This window comes from Abramis brama (assembly GCF_963993115.1).
Source record: "Abramis brama genome assembly, chromosome: 9".
Lineage (NCBI taxonomy): Eukaryota > Metazoa > Chordata > Actinopteri > Cypriniformes > Leuciscidae > Abramis > Abramis brama.
Window position 1 is genome coordinate 1,132,751 of NC_139971.1, and position 18,453 is coordinate 1,151,203.

At 38.2% G+C, this 18,453-nt stretch overlaps 1 protein-coding gene across 1 annotated transcript in view; it reads right to left on the reverse strand.

The window, feature by feature from the left end:
- Window positions 1-18,453, reverse strand: part of shank2a (SH3 and multiple ankyrin repeat domains 2a) — a gene marked incomplete at its 5' end in the record, with an annotated part of 67,508 nt that overhangs the window by 22,726 nt on the left and 26,329 nt on the right. Inside the window, one exon of the mRNA XM_084125146.1 lies at window positions 13,067-13,129. Within this exon, the coding sequence (XP_083981272.1) occupies window positions 13,067-13,129 (63 nt within the window). The remainder of the gene's footprint in view (window positions 1-13,066; window positions 13,130-18,453) is intronic.

Consider the following 18,453-nt stretch of genomic DNA (forward strand, 5'->3'; position numbering starts at 1 on the left):
AATGAATGTCCATGACAACTGATTAGTGGCGGGAAACTAGAAAAAAGGAAACAGGTAACTGAAATGAAACAAACTTAAAGTCCATGAAAATGAAACTAATGCTAACTAACCGTGACATCAGTGTGTGATTGCCTGATGATACTGATGTGTTTGAATAGCGAGAGAGTTTCTGAATCTGTTCAGTTTCTAGTAAACTGAATCCCTGATCACAAGTTTAATTTGAAAAACAGACACAAAAAATAGCAGACTGACACATCCGAGGCTGTTCTTCTTCTATAATTTGACAGTCCGGAGTAAAACCATTTTTCAGGTGTGTGTCCTTAAAACACTCTTTCTTATGCATACATCTCAAAAATCTGTTGCTAATTCAAAAGCTTGAAAAGTTTTAACACCAGTATCTGAGGCTTGAGCCATTGAAATGCATTTACTAGAGAGAGACTTTGACTTTTAAGGTCTTCTTTAATAAATCGATTAAAACCACAAAGACCTTTAATTCATAAAAATGTTTAAAAATACATTTCCATTTAAATAGAGAAAAACCCCCTGAATATTCCACAAATCAAAAATAAAACTTCCCTGATCATCACCTTCACATACAAAATAACACATTAATTTGAATAATTAATTAGGCTGTAATTGGCACATTCATATCAATAATCTCTTCTTTATAAAACTTTTCACAATGTATACTACATTTACATTATTCATTCAGCAGATGCTTTTATCTAAAGCAACTTTCAAATCAGCAACACAAGAGATTCATCTTTATTTCAGCTTGTCTTGTGAACTGTGCTGCAACGTAGACAAATTTTAACCACATTTGGATTTATTTCTATTATAATAATTGGGATGAAAAATAAACAATGCTTGATTAAAATTACCTAAAGTTCTCTCAAACCTAAACATTGAATTAAATAAGCATGAATGAATTAAATGCTGACAAGTTAATAAAAACATGAAAACCAAAAAAGTTCAACCATATTACTTCTCTTCCTTTAAAATCAAATAACTGTGATTTCTTGTTGCATCGCTGCATCATTAGGAAGAGAATTACAATAATATATATTAAGTTCCAAGTGCCCAACCAAAGGGAATACTGATCACCATAATGATGAGTTTCAACAAAAACATTTCAGTAAAATCAACATTAATGTATGAAGTCAGCTTATGTGATGTTCTCTCAAATTGTTCAGTTGTATTGACAATTGAATATTTAAAGCAACACCATGAAGTTTTTCAACCTTCATAATATATTTCCAAGACCCTTGTGATGGTACATCGACTTACAATGGAACTTTGGGGTTCGGGTAGTAACCCGAGCACAAAAAGAACTACAAAATTCGACTGCTTTACGGCATACCTCATGGGATGAAGACATTTCACACGCAACGCAGGCAGTCTGCCCAAGACGTGAGAACTCCTTCTGCAGAGTTCGGGGGTATCGGCTTGTCAACAAATGCACGTGTATCCCCTGGTGTAACCATGACAGATTTTACGACAATAGTAGAAGACAATACTGTTTCCCAACTGTAGGGGGACCCCGAGAGCAAAACTTACATGGTGTTGCTTTAAAATAACTGGGAAATCAGTGAATGCAAACAGAGAAAGATAACTGCAGAAGTGGAGGAAATTAGTGAAAAGTCAAAAACTTTTTTTTTTTTTTTTTTTTGCTTGACTAAATGGTACTCAAACCAATCTATCTTAACTTTGGTTTTCTGAGTAAAAATGGCATAGTATGTGAATAGTACAGAGTAATAGATTTTTACAATTAAGTTAAGACATTAAGTAAAGTTAACTAGAATCACCATTTAATTTTACAGTGCAGCAGCTTTTACCCATTACTGTGCTGACCAGAAGAACTCAACAGATATCTTTTGCATATCTATTACAGATATATTTCTTAAGGGTTAGGGTTATAGCATGCACTAACATTAAAAGACTATATGGATTCACTGTGTATCTATTAGGCTACATATTGTTCTGGAATATTAGTGCTGATAAGTTAGAGGTATGTTTAAGGTTAGGATTAAAATGGTTAGAGACCATAGCTGGGTTATATATATATATATATATATATATATATATATATATACATACAGTGAGGAAAATAAGTATTTGAACACCCTGCTATTTTGCAAGTTCTCCCACTTGGAAATCATGGAGGGGTCTGAAATTGTCATCGTAGGTGCATGTCCACTGTGAGAGACATAATCTAAAAAAAAAAAATCCAGAAATCACAATGTATGATTTTTTAACTATTTATTTGTATGATACAGCTGCAAATAAGTATTTGAACACCTGAGAAAATCAATGTTAATATTTGGTACAGTAGCCTTTGTTTGCAATTACAGAGGTCAAACGTTTCCTGTAGTTTTTCACCAGGTTTGCACACACTGCAGGAGGGATTTTGGCCCACTCCTCCACACAGATCTTCTCTAGATCAGTCAGGTTTCTGGGCTGTCGCTGAGAAACACGGAGTTTGAGCTCCCTCCAAAGATTCTCTATTGGGTTTAGGTCTGGAGACTGGCTAGGCCACGCCAGAACCTTGATATGCTTCTTACAGAGCCACTCCTTGGTTATCCTGGCTGTGTGCTTCGGGTCATTGTCAAGTTGGAAGACCCAGCCTCGACCCATCTTCAATGCTCTAACTGAGGGAAGGAGGTTGTTCCCCAAAATCTCGCAATACATGGCCCCGGTCATCCTCTCCTTAATACAGTGCAGTCGCCCTGTCCCATGTGCAGAAAAACACCCCCAAAGCATGATGCTACCACCCCCATGCTTCACAGTAGGGATGGTGTTCTTGGGATGGTACTCATCATTCTTCTTCCTCCAAACATGTTTAGTGGAATTATGACCAAAAAGTTCTATTTTGGTCTCATCTGACCACATGACTTTCTCCCATGACTCCTCTGGATCATCCAAATGGTCATTGGCAAACTTAAGACGGGCCTTGACATGTGCTGGTTTAAGCAGGGGAACCTTCCGTGCCATGCATGATTTCAAACCATGACGTCTTAGTGTATTACCAACAGTAACCTTGGAAACGGTGGTCCCAGCTCTTTTCAGGTCATTGACCAGCTCCTCCTGTGTAGTTCTGGGCTGATTTCTCACCTTTCTTAGGATCATTGAGACCCCACGAGGTGAGATCTTGCATGGAGCCCCAGTCCGAGGGAGATTGACAGTCATGTTTAGCTTCTTCCATTTTCTAAAGATTGCTCCAACAGTGGACCTTTTTTCACCAAGCTGCTTGGCAATTTCCCCGTAGCCCTTTCCAGCCTTGTGGAGGTGTACAATTTTGTCTCTAGTGTCTTTGGACAGCTCTTTGGTCTTGGCCATGTTAGTAGTTGGATTCTTACTGATTGTATGGGGTGGACAGGTGTCTTTATGCAGCTAACGACCTCAAACAGGTGCATCTGATTTAGGATAATAAATGGAGTGGAGGTGGACATTTTAAAGGCAGACTAACAGGTCTTTGAGGGTCAGAATTCTAGCTGATAGACAGGTGTTCAAATACTTATTTGCAGCTGTATCATACAAATAAATAGTTAAAAAATCATATATTGTGATTTCTGGATTTTTTTTTTTAGATTATGTCTCTCACAGTGGACATGCACCTACGATGACAATTTCAGACTCCTCCATGATTTCCAAGTGGGAGAACTTGCAAAATAGCAGGGTGTTCAAATACTTATTTTCTTCACTGTATATATATATATATATATATATATAGCTGGGTGAGACGCTATAGTCGCGGGACAAAACACCGCTCTTCCGTTCCGATAACAACATTAAACAATTAAACAGGTTCTCCCCACTCAGTGAAACACCCACTGAGAATCCTGTTGATTGTGCCCTAGTTATTGGCGATTCTATTACAAGGAACGTGAAAATAGAGACACCAGCCACCATAGTCACAAGTTTGCCGGGAGCCAGAGCGCCTGACATCAAAGCAAATTTAAAAGTGCTGGCAAATGCTAATCGTAAATTCTCTAAGATTATTATTCACGTCGGCACAAATGATGTTCGACTCCGTCAGTCGGAGATCACCAAAATTAATATTAAAGAGGTGTGTGAACTTGCAAGTACGATGTCAAGCACTGTAATTTGCTCTGGCCCCCTTCCTGTTCACAGGAGTGATGAGATAATCAGTAGATTGTCTTCACTCAATGGCTGGCTGTCGAGGTGGAGTCCGCAAAATAATATAGAATTCATAGACAATTGGACAAGTTTTTGGGGCAGACCTGACCTGTTGAAAAGAGATGGTATTCATCCGTCCTGGGATGGTGCTGCTTTTCTCTCTAGTAATTTGGCTCATAGTCTTAGAGATAAAACATGACAATCTGGGGCTCAGGTCAGGAAGCAGACAGACTGGCTAAATCCACCGTCTGCTAGCGGCCTCACGTCACCAAGGTCAGATAAATCCCATCACATAGAGCCTCTTTCACCTAGATATCATCATATAGAGACTGTGTCTGTTCCCCAAATTTGGAAATCCAAAAAACGTTTCAACCCATCTAAGGGTAAAAATTTAATTGATGTTCAACAAATAAAAAACAGCTATAATACAGATGAGCAAATGCTAAAGCTTGGGTTGCTGAATATTAGATCCCTTACTTCAAAAGCACTTATTGTTAATGATATGATTACAGACTATAATCTAGATGTGCTGTGTTTGACAGAAACCTGGCTAAAACAAAACAAAACGATTACATTACTTTAAATGAGTCAACCCCGCAAGATTACTGTTATAAACATGAACCTCATCTGAAAGGCAAAGGGGGAGGTGTTGCTGTAATTTATAGTAATATTTTCAAAATCACTAAGAAATCTAGTTTTAAATATACTTCTTTTGAAGTGTTGGTGCTTAATGTAAAAATATATAGTGTAAACGATAAATCACATTTGAGATTTGTGCTGGCTACTGTATACAGGTGGCCTGTATACAGTAGCCAGCACAAATCTCAAATGTGATTTATCGTTTACACTATATATTTTTATAGATTGTATCAAAGAATTTGCTGACTTTCTATCAGAGTTAGTTCTGGCTGCAGATAAAGTACTAATTGTTGGTGATTTTAATATACATGTAGATAACGAAAAAGATGCATTGGGATTGGCATTTAAAGACATTCTTAACTCTATTGGAGTTAGACAACATGTGTCAGGACCTACTCATTGTCGTAATCATACTCTAGATCTAATATTATCATACGGAATCAATGTTGATGCCGTTGAAATTCTGCAGCAGAGCGATGACATCTCAGATCATTATCTAGTCTCGTGTAAACTTCATTTAGCCAAGGCTGCAAAGCCGACTCCGTGTTACAAATATGTTAGACCTATCACTTCTGCCACTAAAGATTGCTTTATTAATAATCTTTCTAATCAGTTTCATCATCTCAGCGTCCCAGATAGCTTAGAAGAACTAGATATTGCCACTTAAATTTTCCTTCATGTAGCTCTGCGTCACTCTACAATGACTTTTTAGTCACCGCTCTACCCCAATAATCATATTAGTACCTCAAGACTACTTATGAATACTATAACTCTTAACACTGTCTACCTTTATTGTATCTGTTACTGCCACTTATTTGTATATAATGCTTTGTCCGTGTCTGTTCTGCCTATGGTCACTGAAGTCACTCAAAAATCTCAGTGCTCTCCACGTACATCTATGTCTTTTTATGTCTTGTTATTGTCACTATATGTCTGAGCCTCGTCACAAGCATTTCAATGCACAGTTTTCCCCAGTGTTAACTATGCAAATGACAAATAAATGCCTCTTGACTTGACTAAAAGCTGCTAGATCTGCTTATTTTTCCAACCCTATTAGAAGAAAATAAACAAAACCCTAGGTATTTATTTGAAACAGTGGCTAAATAAATAAATAAATTCGCTAAACTCATTAAATCATCTAAACCGGCAACATGTATGTTAGACCCTATACCGACTAAGCTACTGAAAGAGATGCTTCCAGAGGTCATAGATCCTCTTCTTACTGTAGCACCGAAGGGGTGGATTTCGTTATTCTGGACTCAATTATAATTACAACACTGACTACGCCACCCTGGAAATTTCACATTTCAAATAATGGTCCAGTAAGGACACACAGGTTCGTTCCCACAAAGATGGAGCAGAGACGTGAATATAGAAATATAACAATACTTTATTATGACTAGAATAAAAGCTCCACACACACACACAATTCAGTAAACAAGGGGTTAATATGGCTTCAAAACTAAAGGAAAGTAAACAAAATCAAACAAAGTCAATCAGAAAAATCAAAAGTAACATGTCAGATGGCAAGGAGAAATAACAAACCTACCCAATTCCACTTCATTATGCACTTCAAACATACACTAATGTACTCACTTCACCACAAGCACACGTGCATTCAGGTGACAGAAAATTTAGAGGAATCAAATCACTCAGTGAACAAGGGTACCCATTAACTTGGACCTAGAGTGGTCAGCACTCCTTCCTAGCCAGTCCAACAAAACTAACAAATTAACATCAAATTGTCACAAATCAATAAACACAAGAAAAGAAATACAATCAAATTGTCACAAATCAAATCAATAAACAAGGGAAAAAGAAAAATACAAAGTTGATCAATACAAAAGCAACAAAATAACAGATGCAATCACATTACACCTGATCCATTAACAATATACACACACAAAAGATTCACTCCATAAGATCATGCAAACTCACAAACATCAATACTCATTTCTCATGTGAACACACTCACACATACACACACACGCTTGCACACACTTCCAACAATAAACGAACGCACTCAAACTACTCGCATCATCTTATGAGTTCATTCACACAACGATCTAATTATACCATACGAACCCCACAAACACAGTCTTCCAGTTGAAACAGTGCGGAGGTGGCCAAACGGCCACACGGATAAATACTCGGGTCTCAATCTCTCTACGTCAAGTTCACTTGATGTGGGCTGGTCAAGCAGGCGCAAATGAGGCGAGGCAAGACGGAACGTCGTGGCAATGCGCAACAAAGAAGGTGCTCGAAACAACGAAGATAAAGACCGAAAAGGAAGGGGAAGCCAGGTCACGATCCCAATCAGCTCTCGGTAATCACGCAGACATATTACCAGCTCTTGGCCTCTTCAGCTGATTATTAGCAAATCAGCCCTTCCAACGTCAGACCACGATGGATAAACACAGCCCGGGATGCATACCAAATGCTGTGCGGCTCAGCTCAAAGATCCCCATGCGGGAACAGCTCGGAAAGACAGCGTCAAAGTTTGCAGCAGTCAACACGCTTCCCAACAACGCAGAAACCTTCCTTATACACACTCACGCACCTATAGCGCACCTGGATCTAATTAGGTGATTACCATTCAGTTAGTACTCAGGTATGCCTGCTACATTACTATCATCAATTCATCTTTGTCTCTAGGATACGTACCAAAAACCTTTAAGCTGGCTATGATTAAACCGCTTGTTAAAAAAACGCAACTTGATCGTACAGAATTAGTCAATTACAGGCCGATCTCGAATCTACCTTTTCTGTCAAAGATACTAGAAAAGGCGGTATCTTCACAACTATGTTCCTTTCTAGAAAGAAATGATATCTGAGGATTTCCAGTCCGGATTTAGACCGTACCATAGTACTGAGACAGCTCTCATTAGAGTCACACATGATTTGCTCTTATCATCCGATCGTGGTTGTATCTCTCTATTAGTGTTACTCGATCTTAGTGCCGCATTTGATACTATTCACCACAACATTCTTTTAAATAGACCCGAAAATTATGTTGGCATTAGTGGAATTGCATTAGCATGGTTTAAATCACACTTATCTGACCGTTATCAGTTTGTAGCAGTAAATGAAGAGATGTCTTATCGATTACAAGTTCAGTATGGCGTACCACAAGGCTCAGTACTAGGACCGCTGCTGTTCACTCTGTACATGCTACCCTTGGGGGATATCATTAGGAAGCATGGCATTCGTTTTCACTGTTATGCTGATGATACTCAGCTCTATATTTCTTAACAACCTAACGAAAACTACCAATTCACTAAATTAACGGAATGCACAGCTGATATAAAAAAGTGGATAACTAGTAATTTCCTACTACTAAACTCTAAAAAAACAGAGATTCTAATTATTGGACAAAAAACTTCCTCACGTAATAATCTAGAATACTGTCTAACACTTGATGGCTTCTCTGTCAAGTCTTCATCGTCGGTCAGGAACCTGTGTGTGTGTGTGTGTGTGTGTGTGTGCTCTTTGATACCAATTTTTCATTTGAAAGTCACGTGTCTAGTATCTGTAAAACCGCATTTTTCCATCTTAAAAATATATCTAAATTACGCCATATTCTCTCATTGACAAATGCGGAACAATTAGTTCATGCGTTCATGACATCAAGGCTAGATTACTGTAATGCTCTACTGGGTGGTTGCCCTGCACGCTTAATAAACAAACTACAGCTGGTCCAAAATGCAGCAGCTCGAGTTCTTACCAGAACCAGGAAGTATGACCATATTAGCCCGGTTCTGTCAACACTGCACTGGCTCCCTATTAAACATCCTATAAATTTTTAAATATTGTTGATTACTTACAAAGCACTAAATGGTTTAGCTCCGCAGTGCTTGAGCGAGCTCTTAATGCATTATAGTCCTTCGCGTCTATTGCGATATCAAAATTCCGGCCAGATGATAATACCTAGAATATCAAAATCGACTGCTGGCGGCAGATCCTTCTCCTATTTAGCACCAAAACTTTGCTAAAAAAAAGTGATACAATTCTGTATCAAAATGTTAAGGCCAGACAAGTAGTATTTTAAGGCTTGGTTTGTAGGGAATTACAAACCTGCGCACATATATTCAAACGCGCATACCATAGACTGAACTCTATTGCGTTCTCACAGGTTTCGCGTTTAAAGTCTGTGTAGAGTTTCCTGTTAGAACGGTGTGTGTTAGCGGCCCCTAAGTTAATAACTAATAATCGTTGCGACCGAAGTGAATCAATCAAAACTAACTTTAGCTGGAATATAACTTTATTCAAGAACTGCTATAAAGCCAAAACAATCTCTGTTACTTTAGCCGCTAACAATCTAAATTTTTAAAAGCGCTATATAAATGAAGATGACTTGACTTGACTTGACTTATGGTTAGTGGTATTGACAGTGTAAAATACTAATTAAATGCAAGTAAATGCAATGGTAATGCACCAGCATGCACGCACATAAGTAAACTGTCAAGGTCACCCAATATAAAGTGTGACCAGATTATTGGCTATCAGGATTCCTCTATATGAGAGCTGAATCACTTCCATTCAGGCTCTTCATGCCTAGATCCTGCCCATTCTTCATTTTATAGTTACCTTTTCTTTTTTTAATCTTTTTTTTTTATGATGAACTCTGGGGTATTTTCTTCCCTATTTTCTGGGAGTTCAGATAAAGTGCTTCATTTAACAATAATCCACAACTCACTGGAGTTTATTTGATGATGAAGATCAGAGCATTCTTCAACTCTCAAACATCCTATGGTTTTATCATTATATTGCTAATATTGTCTGCATAGGCAGAGAGTTTAATGATTTCTGAGCGCTTTTTTTCATCTGAATGGAATCTTTTGTCTTTTTGTATTAACACTTCAAGGATTACTTCGAGTCTGTTTGCCAAACACTTTACAATATTTGTTAAAATTAGCATTAGTTGAACTAACAATAAAACACACTTGCAGCCTTTTCGTAATCCTTATTAATGTCCAATTAATGTTGATTGTAGTTCATGATCATGGTAACTAATGCATTAACAATTTAAAATTTTAATGTTAAGAAAGGCAACTGCTGTTTAAAGATAAACTTCAGTGTCTAATGTAAACACATGTAAGGTATTACTGATTGATTTATAACGACCCTAAACAGAACCAATGTCATTCACTAGACACATACACACATTACACGTGACATTAAGAGTGATTCTTTCTGAAAGCATAATTTGACTCTATAGCCTAAAAGATGCCAATAGCGAACAGGGAACCAGAGAAAGGACACGTGGATTGAACTGACCATGAAGCTCGTTCAGACAAACAGCTGCGAACACAAGCTTCAGCGCTTCAATCCTTTCTCACGGAGCAACAGACAGCAGGACTCTGAGGGAAATCTGTGCGTTACGCAATGGCTGGAGCAATCAGTGTTTTCTCAAGAACACGGGATCAGAACTGGAATCAATGAAAATCTAGTGAAAATCCTCTGGCCAAGCTTACACTGACTGAAGGGAAGCCTGAACCACAGTGAACAGAGCTAAAACATCTTATATTATATAAGAGAGGAGACGTGTCTTTCCACAGACGACATCTCAAACAGAAGACCAGGGTCTCAGTGGGGTGTAGCAGCATTACTGTATTTCACCAGGAAATATCCCTATTTGCCAATAATCATTTGAAAATGGTTTTGTTGGAAACAGTCACAGAGAAATGAACATTGTCTTGTTTTGAAGGTGTTCTGGGAGAAGAACAATATTGAAAAGTGAATGTTGTTAGAAAGCTGAAGTGATTTCACTAGCTCGTCCAGAGAAGCTACAGGAGCGTCATGTGTGTTTTCATGTCTCGCGTTACATAAACACTCTGGAAGTGTTCGGATCAGACATCAGCACTGGCACTAACAGCGAAGCATGCAGTATATGTCATACTCGGACATTATAATAACCAACCAAAACTACCACTTGTGCAAGACATGATGATTTCAGCACATCACACACACACACACACACACACACACACACACACACACACACACACACACACACACACACACACACACACACACACACACACACACACAAACAAACAAACTTGGTAACACTTTAAATAAGGTTCCACTTGTTAACATTGATGACTTCTAAAGCATTTTTTAATATTAATGTTAATTTCAACATTTACCAGTGAGTAAGTTACTCTAAAAAAAGCAATTAATTACTATCTTCTAAGTATCTTCAAAAGTGTAATTAGATTACTGCATTACAAGATTATTTATGACTAATGACTTTCTAAAGGATAGACATGAAACAGCTCTTTTAATTCTTTCAGATAAATAATATAAAATCACATAATTTATAATTGTTTTATATACAATTGTTCTATAGTTTATACAGTATTTAATGCAATTACATCAGATGTAACTGATTAAATTATAGACAAAGAGTAATCCATTACTTTACTTTACTAAAGTCTGCTAATATTATTTAAATGACCTGAGATAAAATGCATGAACTAAAAATGAACAGTTGCATTTTTATTAACTATTTAATAAATACTGTAACAAATGCATTGAACACTGTTAATAGTTAATGCATTAACTAATGGATCCTTACAGTAAAGTGTTACCATAAACCTTTTATGGCTCTATTACAATATATCTTCACTCTGCATGTACTTTGATGTTTGCCCTGTCAGAGATGCTGTTTACGGTCAGTAAAATGATCTCTGAGCGAACTGTGCACACAGACTCAGGCTTTATTACACTAAATCATCTTTCTGCCAAAACAACAACAAAAAAGAGGATTCTCACCAAAAACAGTTCTCTGGCCGTCAGTCATTAGTGTTCCCTTTGCTTTAGTGCATGTTGGAGTGGAAACTATAGAAAGCAACTGATTAAAATTGAACTTAAAATTTTTTGTAAATGTGTCATCGCAGCAAAACTGCAGATCATTCTCTTACAGCAAAAGGAAGATTTCCAGACACAAACACCAGGAGGAAAGCATGGTAACACACACACACACACACACACACACCTCTCTCCGCGGTGCAGCAGGCAGAACCCATGGCCAACAGCTTCCCAGTCTCTACACAGTCCCATCACAGAGTCCCATCACAGAGTCCCATCGCAGGCGGCGGGTCCACGCGGGTCGAGCGCGGGCCGTGAAGCTGAAGATGATGAAGATGATGAGGATGAAGGGCTCATAATCCCTCAGCTGATGCTGATGCTGAATCTGGTGCCACTTGCGGCTTTTTTCATTTAGTCTGCAGGACAGCTGTGTGCCGCTCCGGGAAACAATCACGGATTATGCCTCCTCAGATATTTATTCCTGTTCCTTTTGATTGATTTATTTATGTGAACGGCTCCGGTATAATCCAGCTCTCACTGAACATTTTTTTTTTTTTTTTTTTGCTTTGACTTAAAAACACAATACTCTTTAAGTCAAGTAACATGTAGGGCAGTATTGCTTGTTTTTTGTTTGTTTGTGTTTTTACTCCTTTGGAAAAGACCAGCCCTCTTTATAGAGTCCAGCCTGCGATATTACAAATATACATATAAAACGCTGACACTTTACAGCAAGGTCCCATTAGTTAACGTTAATACATTAACAAACATTAACAATACATTTGATACAGTGTGTATTAATATAAACACAACTATTAGTTTATTTCAGCTCAGGTTAATATTAAATATTAATGTTAACAGATAGGCTACAACTATTGTATTAGTATTAGTAAATGCTGAAATTAACATTAATTAAGATTAATAAAAGCTTTCAACATATTGTTCACAGTTAGTTCATGTTAACTAATAAACTAATGTCAACAAATGGAACCTTATTGTAAAGTGTGACTTAAAAAAACAAAGTAACATACACTCTTAAAAATTAAGGTTTTTGGAGCGATACCATTTATTTTTTATTTTTTTTAGTGTGTAGAGCATTTTAGTAATCTAAAGGGACTTTAGTGGTTCTGTGGATGTAAAAGATTCTTCATGGACCCATTGATTCAGATAAAGAACCTTGAACTGAATCACATTTCATGAAGAAATGCACACTGTGTTTTCGGTACGGACGTACAGTTTATATGTTTAGGCATCGAACATCTCCAGACCCGCATGTTCGTGTTCAACATCCACACAGCAATTGTAGAGGAAAATATCTTCGTGCAGCTTCGGCCGGTCATCGCTCTTAATCCTGTGATTCTGGGATTAGTCCAGTCGTTTCTTTCACATTAAGACATGCCCTGTTTGCTACAGCACATATACACTGGTGTCTAGAGCGTTTGATACGGCCTGTTGAGATGCAATCGCTGCACTTACCTACATCACTTTCTCTGTGGTTCTTAATGAGCTCTGCCAGCTCGAAGTTCCCAGAGATTATTGCCACCTGCAACACAGGCAAGGAGAAGCTGCTGTGATTCACTTCATATGATTCAAAAAGTTAAAGTATCTGAAATCACAGCTGAATCTGCCCTGAAGTCACGCATGCTTGAGACTATGTTCATATGTGAGTCCAAACTGCAGAAAATGATGTTCTTCCTCAGTGTTTCTGTCTTGTTTTCCAGCACAAATATCTAAACATTCTTAAACCAAGATACATTTACTGGAGAAGCATCATGACTGAAGATATTAAAAAATGAAGTGAGTTTGTGCTTAAAACAAGAACAAATATCTGCCAACGGGGTCAGAAAAATAATCTTGTTTTCCTTTTGAATTCAGTTTATATTCAGTCTCCACTGGCAGATGTTTGTTCTTGTTTTAGGCACAAACTCACTTCATTTTGATGATTTTTTCTGTGGAAAACAAGACTTATTATCTTAAATCTTTTTGCTTCTCAAGTAAATGTATTGTTTTTATTTTTAATAGAAAACAAGACATGAATACTAAGCAAGAGAAAAATGTTTTTTTATTTATTAAATTTTTTATGATGCTAGAAATGGCACTTCATCTGTTAAAAAACAGAATAAATTGCAACATGTCAATAGTAAAATAGAGTGAAATATTCCACACCATACTAGAGAGTGCATCTAAACTGAGGCAACACATCCAATGGTGAAATCTGAGGATTTAACACAGTGAATCTCTTTCTTGAGGTGATTATTTTCATTCTTCTCAGTTGCTTCTTCTGAAGCGTCTGACATGCTTGTGTGAGTGACTCTGCACATGCGTGCTCGATCTGTAATCCTAAGAGGACTTCTAACAGGAGATTTGTACCTCACCATCTGTAGCCTTTAATCACAGTTCATCCACAAACTACTGTAAAACACACACAGACACACACACACACACTCTCTCTCTCTCTCTCTCTCACACACACACACACACACACACACACTGAGGACCTAAAATCCTCAAACTTGACCTCTTGATCTCCAATCAATCCCTGATCTATGTCAACACATCAGAACATGTTTACACACACACTGCCTTATGTACTCTTGAATACTCTCTCATTCAGACTGATTCTGTTCACTCAGAGCAATGGAAATGAATGATGCAGAAGGACAGTAGGGTACAGGTTTTAGTCTTCTTTGTAAATGTAAATGCCACATCATACATAGAAAAATCCCAATCCCAATTCAGTATTTAAACCTTATGATGACATCACCATTTAAACCCCACCCCTGAAAGCTCCCATTCAGATCCTCCTCCATTTTTGAGTCACGCCCACATCTCAACATCCAATCAACAACTGATGCACAGAGCCAAGCCCCGCCCAACATTTTTTCTTTTACGATAATCTTTTACATCACTTAATGGAAGAAACTATCTGCTGCATCTTGCGGAATCAGATCAGTGCATTTCGCAACCTATTTTACAACCTAAACCTAATTTTTACATCCAAAAGGCAGATATCAGTTGAAAAGCTAAGCCTAAACAATCATTCAGTCAAGTCAACGGGAGAGTTTTGTGCATTAGATATCCAGTATGTAATGTGACTTTTGCATGTAAAGAGCATGGCAGATAAAAGCATGATCTCGTGCCATAGATATGTGTGAGACAAGTATTATATAATGTGGTCACAATACTGACATACAAATCCATGTATCAGAAAACGTCTCAGGTTATGAATGTAACCCTTGATTTTTAAGTAACTTTGAAACTACATGCCAACTAACTCTCATTAGAGTATTAGTAGACTGTCTGCTTTATATCTGCTAACTATTTATTATAATGGTCCCCTAACAGCTATTTTACTGACTATAAGTAACTTTGCAACTACATGTCAACTTATTCTAACCCTACCAGTCTACTAATACTCTACTAATACTCTAATGTGAGTAAGATAGTGTAGGTGGCAATGCTACTTATAGTCAACAGAATGTGTTAAAGGGACCATCAAAATAAAGTGAAACTGAAATACCCACTGCGCCACACTGACTAGTGCCTGTCCTGGTGTAAAGCTTGTCCAGGCACAGCTCAGGACGAAAGAACTCGAGATCCCGGTGTAGAGGGAAGATCCAAGCTAAAAAATAGTATAAATGTGTGTGGGTTATGGAGTTAATATTATGCCATAATTAAACAAACAAATCCAGCATTTTGCAAACAAACTCGATCTGCTTTGCAAAGGAAAACTTGACTCGCAAACAAACAGAAAGCAATGTGCAAGTACAAAGGTCAATTTGAGCGAAAATGCAGTAGAGTAACAAATATGTTTTGTGTTTTACAAATATAAATAAATGAGCCCTAGATAATATTTCACAAATAAATACAAACCATCCTACAAACACCAAATCTAGTGCATACAAATGCATATCTGTCTGTTATGATTGTGAGACACTTGGCTTTTTATGAGATCTCTCGGCTCGATTTTCTCACAAATGCAGTTGAGCAACTTCTTCTTCTAAAACAGTAGATGGCGCTAAACTAGGGGATTAATTTAGCGCTAGTCTCCCAGGAGAAGCACTGATTTGAAACTTGCCTTTGCCAGAGCTGAGGAGAACAGGTGTGTTTCTGTCTTACTTTATCTATAATTAACCTTCTTAAGGTTTTCTTTTGTAAAATGTTTATTGCATATCTAGACAGAAATCCACATTAGCACTTAGTAGCACTTCACTCTCTCTAGGATAGGTGAATTTATAAGCTGAAAGCTCTGCCATCATATGTTGCTTTTTTACATTTTTTCTACATCGGACGCATGCAAAATGACTAAATTAGTGATTATGTCTACACTGAATGAATCTATTTCTTTCGTTCTCCATAAATTAATGAGAACATTTCATTTAATTGAAAGGAGGGTTTAATTTGTCTGTCCAAAATAATAATTTGGCCACTGCATCCGTCACAGGCAAGTTAAGAAACAATTGTATATTGTTTGTTTTGTTCATTAATTTGTTCATTATTTTATTACATTAACAGTTAAGCTGACTTAATTCCAACTAGATAAATAAATAAGTGGGACCCTCCTTTCAATTAAATGAAATGTTCTCATTAATTTATGGAGAACGAAATAAATAGATGTTCAGTAAATGTAAAAAAACAACATATGATGGCAGAGCTTTCAGCTTATAGATTCCCCTATCCTAGAGAGAGTGAATTGCTACTAAGTGCTAATGTGGATTTCTGTCTAGATATGTAATAAACATTTTGCAAAAGAAAACCTCATAAAGGTTAATTATAGATAAAGTAAGAAAGAAACACACCCGTTCACCGGTCATTTCCCTCAGCTGTAGGCAAAGGCAAGTTTCAAATCAGTGCTTCTCCCGGGAGACTAGCGCTAGATTAATCCCCTAGCTTAGCGCCATCTACTGTTTTAGAAGAGGAAGTTGCTCAACAGCATTTGTGAGAAAATCTGCCTTTACACATTGGTGAGAGAATCGAGCCGAGAGATCTCATAAAAAGCCAAGTGTCTCACAATCATAACAGACAGATATGCATTTGTATGCACTAGATTTGGTATTTGTTCAAAGGTTACATGCAATTTGTAGGATGGTTTGTATTTATTTGTGAAATAGTATCTAGGCTCATTTATTTATATTTGCAAAACAAAATACATATGTGTTACTCCACTGCATTTTCGCTCAAATTGACCTTTGTACTTGCTTTCTGTTTGTTTGCGAGTCGAGTTTTCCTTTGCAAAGCAGATCGAGTTTGTTTGCAAAATGCTGGATTTGTTTGTTTAATTATGGCACAATATTAACGCCATAGTGGGTAGGCCCAGCCAGCAGCGTCACAGACCTCCTGTAGGGAGACTCCCGATTATAGGGCCTTAGAGGATGCCATTGCTCTAGTTGAATGAGCCCTTACAAAGGGAAATTGCACACCTCATAAGCTGTAGAAATTGCCTCAACAATCCATCTGCTAATTGTTTGCTTTGAGGAAGGGGAACTAAACTAAATTTAAACTAACTACTAAAGTGACCCAAAGCACACAAATAGCTGGTCCAAATTCCTCCATTGAGAGGACCTTCGCACATAGGCCTCTAGAGGCCGAACAGGGCACAGTAAATGAAGCTTCTCCTGGTCTGCCGACACATGAGGTGGAGGATGAAAGGCCTGCAAGACCACAGCGTGTGCCACATTAGATTGGTTAGGTGCCACTTCAGATGCCCAACACCTATGAAGAGATGGCGCAAACTCTGAATCAACATGCACCAATGTTATATTTTCTAAATGTCATAATCATTTGTTAACAAACAAGTATTCATTACTTCAATGAGCTCATTGTTTCTGCATTAAATTACAACATTGTTTAAATTAATATATTTTTAGCTAACTGTGACTTTGTATATGTACGTTTCTGAAATAGACAGTTACCCCTGATAACAGAACACTCTAAATTGTAATATGGAATCATGTACTTTCTGTAAAGCTGCTTTGAAATGATGAGTATTGTGAAAAGTGCTATACAAATAAATGTGAATTGAACTGAATTATTTGGCACTTTGGGCACGTAGCTCAGCCTAGGGTGGAGAATGGCTTTGACCTTCCCAGGAGCGAACTCGAGACAGGAGGGAGAAACAGAGAGAGCCTGCAGGTCCCCAACTCTCTTGAGGGACGTAATAGCTAGCAGGAAAGCCATCTTAAAGGTAACTTTTCCGACACCCTGTCAATGTGTTCGAAGGGTGCCAGGCATAACCCTTCCAGAACCACAGCCAGGCAACAAACAGGAACCCAGGCCTCATCCTCCGAGCACCACGAAGGAAACGAATAATCAGATGCTGTCTCCCCAAGGGCCCACCACCAGCTATGGCCACCACGTAAACCTTAATTGTGGACAGGGAAAGACAAGTTCTTGCAGGATCTCCAGCACTGAAGCCACTGGGCAGTTCACTGAGTCCAACTTGCGTTCTCTGCACCATAAAGTGAACACATTCCACTTTAAGGCCTGTAGTTTCCTCGTGGAGGGAGCTCTAGAGTTTAGGATGGTCTCAGCAACCTCGGCTGAGAGACCAGTGCCTAAGAGCTTGTCCCCCTCAGGGGCCAGACCCACAGCTTTCAAAGCTCCGGCCGGGGGTGCGCATCAAGCCCCCCCCCCGCTTGAGACAGGAGGTCCCTTCTGATGGGCATCTCCCATGGAGGGCCTACTAAGAGCGCCATGATGTCTGAAAACTAGACTCGGGTCAGCTAGAACAGGGCTACCAAGAGTAGACTGACCCCGTCCAGGTGAACCCTCTCTAGAACTCCCGGGAGCAGAGCGATCAGGGGAAATGTGTACAGGCGCAGCCTCGGCCATGACTGTACCATAGCATCCAGTGAGGGAGAATCAAAG